General features: G+C 49.4%; 1 protein-coding gene across 1 annotated transcript; it reads left to right on the plus strand.

Moving 5' to 3' along the window:
* The first annotated feature begins 301 nt into the window (after positions 1 to 301).
* Positions 302 to 4,166, plus strand: LOC140512905 (vasopressin-neurophysin 2-copeptin-like). The gene is made up of 3 exons (XM_072622325.1): positions 302 to 490; positions 2,735 to 2,936; positions 3,908 to 4,166. Exons 1-3 carry the CDS (start codon positions 368 to 370, stop codon positions 4,090 to 4,092), a joined length of 510 nt encoding a protein of 169 aa, XP_072478426.1. The 5' UTR covers positions 302 to 367; the 3' UTR covers positions 4,093 to 4,166.
* The last annotated feature ends 253 nt before the right edge of the window (positions 4,167 to 4,419 follow it).

The raw sequence follows: 4,419 nt of genomic DNA on the forward strand, positions 1-4,419 counted from the left end.
AGCAGAAGCTCAGACATCAGCACACACCTAGATGTCGACATCGATATGCATTTACAGGTGCTTTCACGTGCACTGGCCACACACAGCAGCAGGCACAAGGCAGGCTCTGAGCCTGAGCCTTGAATCACCAGGACAGAATTCTCTGCTTGCTTGACTGCCTGGAGTTCCTGGAGAGGCACTTGGGAGGTCCAGGAGGAAGAACGGAGAGGGGGAGGAATCCGGGAGGGGGGAGCCAGGGGAGGTTACGTTGCCAAGGCGGTCTCAAAGGGGAGACACTGGTGTATAAATAAGTGGGGAAAAACCCTGAAACCAGAACCAGAGACAGCTCCGTGAAGCCCAACGGCCACCGCCAGAGCCAGCTGCCAAGATGCCAGACACCACTCTATTCGCCTACTTCTTCTGTCTCCTTACTTTCACCTCTGCCTGCTTCTTCCAGAACTGTCCAAGGGGAGGCAAGCGTGCCCTGCCAGACACAGAAGAGCTAAGAGAGGTATGGCCAGTCAGGTCAGAGCCCTGTGAATGGGAGGGTGTATCAGCACTGGGACTTCCTTAGGGCTAAGGAGACTGTGGAGGGGCCTGGCCAGCCCATCAGGGGTTCTGAAGGCAGTGCCCTGCAAAGGTGGGAGCAAGGACTAGAGGGCCCCCACAACAAGAAGGGTGCACAGCGAGGCAAGAATGGGGTAGAGGGAGCCTAGGAAATTCAGTGAGGAGGCTCAGGTAAAGAGACTGGGGAAAAAGTATAAGGGAGAAAAGAAAAAGAGAAGATGGGAGACAAAAGGAGAAACATAAAGAGGGAGAGGCAGGCAGAGAGAAGAAAGGGAAGCAGGTAGAATGAGACTGGTGGAGAAGCAGATGCAGCAGAGAAAGGGACAGCTGGCAGGCAGAGGAAGAAGGGGGCAGAAAGAGGGAAACAAAAAGATAGCGTGAGAGAGGGAAAAAAGGCAAAGGAGAAATGGGAGGCAGAGAAAGGAGACAATGAGAGACAGAGAGACCGAAAGACAGAGACAAAGACAGAGAAAGAGACAGAGGGAGATACAAAGAGGCAAGGAGAGAAAGAAACCAGCAGAGAGAAAAAGGAAGCAAGGACAGGATGAGAAGGATGCATCAAGATACAACGAGACATTGCAGGAAGGAAAGAAGTAGTCCAAGGATCAGAAGTGCCAAGGCAGAGAGACTGCTTGGGGGTTCTATGCTGTCCAATGTCAAGATTGAGCAGTGGAACAGGTTCCTGAGGTTCAAAAAGAGTGGAAGGGTGGAAGCTCTTTGGGCCTCTGCCTGAAAAATCTAACCCTAGTGGGAGAAGGGGGTAGCTGGCCTCTCAGAAACCCTGTGGGCTGGGACTAATAAGTTAGGAATTAGCAACCTCCTCTCATCGGGGCCCATAAGTCACCTTCTGAGCAGCAGCATAACTTCTAATATGGGTCAATCATTTGGGCAGAGGAGGGAGTTAATGTATTCCCAGGGTTCTCCAGAGAAGGCAGTGCCTGTTCTCATTGTAATTTTGCTCTCTGTAAGGAAATTCTGCTGGATTTCCTTCAAGGGATCTGTGAGACTCACTCTAATAGTGTATATCCTCTTCATACATTGTCTATGTCCTCCCAATAGAACCCAAAGTGTTGGGTTCTGTCCTTTAGATCTTCTAGCAGTATGTGGATATCACTGGGGGAAATCTTTCTCTACTGCTTTTTGCTTTAAGCAAAAGACTGGTATGCCTCCTTTTCTGCTAGATACCTCACCTTATTACAACCTGCTGCATTTTCCACTTCTTCCCTCAGTTGTCAAGGGAATTGAAAAAAAAAATTGATCTTATATCCTACCCTATTCTCCCCAAATTAGTGACCTCTAAGAATTTAGTAGGCATGTTCAGTTCCTTCAGTCAGTCTGTTCCCACTGGCTTTCCCTGGTCCTTTCCAAATCGCTGTGGTGAGGAAAGACCAGTTCCTTTGTTATGTACTGTGGGATATGGTCTGTTTGCTTCAGGACCCTGGCCAGCAACCAAGCAAAGCAAAACTATGTGGCTCCCCTTGCCCTAACCCGTCTTTAGGTGGGAAAGTCCAGGGCTGAGGGGCCGCAGGGAGGCAGAAAAGAGAGAAGTGAGCAGGGCAATCTTAGGCTGAGAAATGAAGCCAGACAAGGCAGGCTTTTTGGAACAGAATGGTGGTCGGTGGACCAACTGACTGAGTGAGCACACAGATCTCTAAACCAGAGTCTAAGCAGCTGGCAAGGGCAGGCGTAGAGCCACAGTAATGGGCAGAGTTCCTCAGAAGGCACAGAGGAAAGGGGAAGACAGGGGCAAAAGGAAGAGAAGAAAGAGAAAGGAATGGAGAAGAGGGGAAGAGAGAGAGGAAAGAGGGAGTTAAGTGAATAGAAGGGGGAGGGCAGAAAGGGAAAGCAAGAGTAATAGAGGGTAAAGGCAAGAAGAAGGAACAGGAGAGAAGGAGGCAGGCAAGGAAGGGACAAGGGAGATCTACCCCCATAGGTTTAAGCATGTGTGCCTGGGGTCAAGGGCACTGAAGGTCCAAGTTGTGAGTGGGAGCAATAGGTTGGGGGACTCAGGTAGTGACTGCTAGTCCAGAGCAGGCTTTAGGTTCCAGTCTCTACTGTAGCCCTCAGAGCAGTAGCCAAGAATTTTCTCATTCTAGCCCCTGTTCTCTCTAACCTTGGAGCTACTCTTGATTTCTGAATTGTCAGAGTCTTGACCCCTGACACTCACCTTTATCTCTCCTCCCCTTAGTGCCCCGCTTGTGGTCCTGAGGGCAAAGGACGCTGCTTTGGACCCAGCATCTGCTGTGGGGAAGAGATAGGCTGCTACATGGGCACTGCTGAGAGCTTGGAGTGCCAGAAAGAGACCCACCTGCCCTCCCCATGCCAGTCTGGCCAGAAATCCTGCGGGAATCAAGGACGCTGTGCCACAAGTGGCATCTGCTGCAGTGATGGTAAGTAACAAGGATGTGGGGAGTAAGGATCTGCCAGAAGCAGTGTGAGGCATAAAGGGAGAGAGTGGTAATCAATGTGGAGGCAACATAGTAGGAACTGAGCAGTATGTGACAAATGGAGAGAGGACTGGCCATTGCTCATGGGGCAGAGGGCATGCGGCAGCACAGACTGAGGAGGGAGGCAGAGCGCAGGGGGAGCTGGCGTTCAGGGGAGCAGGGCACATTCTCAGCTCTTCTGGGTCAGCTATAATCACACAACTTTCAGGGTTGTTTCGGTTCTTCTTCCTCTTTGTGTTTCCAGTATTGCGGTCATTATGTACATTGTTTTCCTGCTTATGCTTTCCTCATTTTGTATCAGTTCATATAAGTCATTCCTTATAAGCTTCTCTGCATTCTTTGTGTTTTTCATTTCTTATGGTCCAATGACATTCCCTTCATGTATCACTTTTTCTTTTTTTTTTGCTTTTCCTCTCAATTTTCACTTCTGCTCCATCTGGGGAGATACTATTAGAATACAAATTGCATGAGGATAGGAATCTTGTTTTAATGGAACTTTTTGTCTCCCTGGTGGCCAGCGTGAGACTCCACAGAATAAGAGCAATTAGTATTTCTCAAATGTGTAATGTTGAACCATAAGGTTTTACAGAGCTTGAGGAAGGGGATGGGGCAAATGTTCTAAGCTTGTACACCCAGAGCCCAGATATGTCAATTTCTCTCAAATTTGGGTTTGGGAGGAGACGTACTGGGAACCAGTGTCCTCTGGAACCTGGAGAAAACACAAAGCAGTGGAGAGGTAGATTCAGTGCAAGACCTGGAGCACTTGGTCCTAGATGTAGTCAGAACCTAACAACTGAGACCACTTTCTCTGACTCATTGCTGCTGGGCACCATCTCCCTTCAATCATGCCCTTCTAATTCATGCAACATTCTCGGATCTACACCAACCTACCTTCCCCATTTCTAATTGCACAGATACCTGTATCGCGGAACCAGCCTGCCTAAAGGAGGCAGGCAGCCGGAGAAGCGTAAGGGCCAGTGAGAAGAGCAATGAAACCCAGTTGGATGGGCCAGCCAGTGCCTTCCTCCTTCGCCTGGTACAGTTGGCAGGCCAACAGATGGGTGAGCTGCAGCCACAAGAAGAAGAAGTTGCCTATTGATGGTTTCTGCTCTCCACATGACCTCTCCTGCTTCCTGTCTTTACAGCAGATATAAATAAAGATCTTCAGTTGCATTGGGCTCCCTGGTTCTGTCTCTTATGGAGAGGTGGGGCAAGGCAAGGCAGGGCAGGGAAGAGATCTGGGTTTGTCTTCACTGGAAGTCTTCAAACAGAGGCTGAATGGCTCTCAGGAATGTAGAGATTTCTGATCAGATATGGGTTGGACTAGATGGCTTTGCAGGTCCCTTCTAGATCCATGAGACTGTGTCACTTAGCAGGATCCCTCAAATTCCCCCTCCATTTCTCAGAATTCATCTATTCACCCAGA

Source organism: Notamacropus eugenii, chromosome 6 (assembly GCF_028372415.1).
Source record: "Notamacropus eugenii isolate mMacEug1 chromosome 6, mMacEug1.pri_v2, whole genome shotgun sequence".
Taxonomy (NCBI): Eukaryota; Metazoa; Chordata; class Mammalia; order Diprotodontia; family Macropodidae; genus Notamacropus; species Notamacropus eugenii.

What these genes read in the sequence shown, in the direction of transcription:
- LOC140512905 (XM_072622325.1), top strand. Translation starts at nt 368, where the DNA reads ATGCCAGACACCACTCTATTCGCCTACTTCTTCTGTCTCCTTACTTTC. An exon ending in ACACAGAAGAGCTAAGAGAG is followed by an intron (nt 491 to 2,734) that starts GTATGGCCAGTC and finishes TCCTCCCCTTAG; the next exon opens with TGCCCCGCTTGTGGTCCTGA. An exon ending in TGGCATCTGCTGCAGTGATG is followed by an intron (nt 2,937 to 3,907) that starts GTAAGTAACAAG and finishes CTAATTGCACAG; the next exon opens with ATACCTGTATCGCGGAACCA.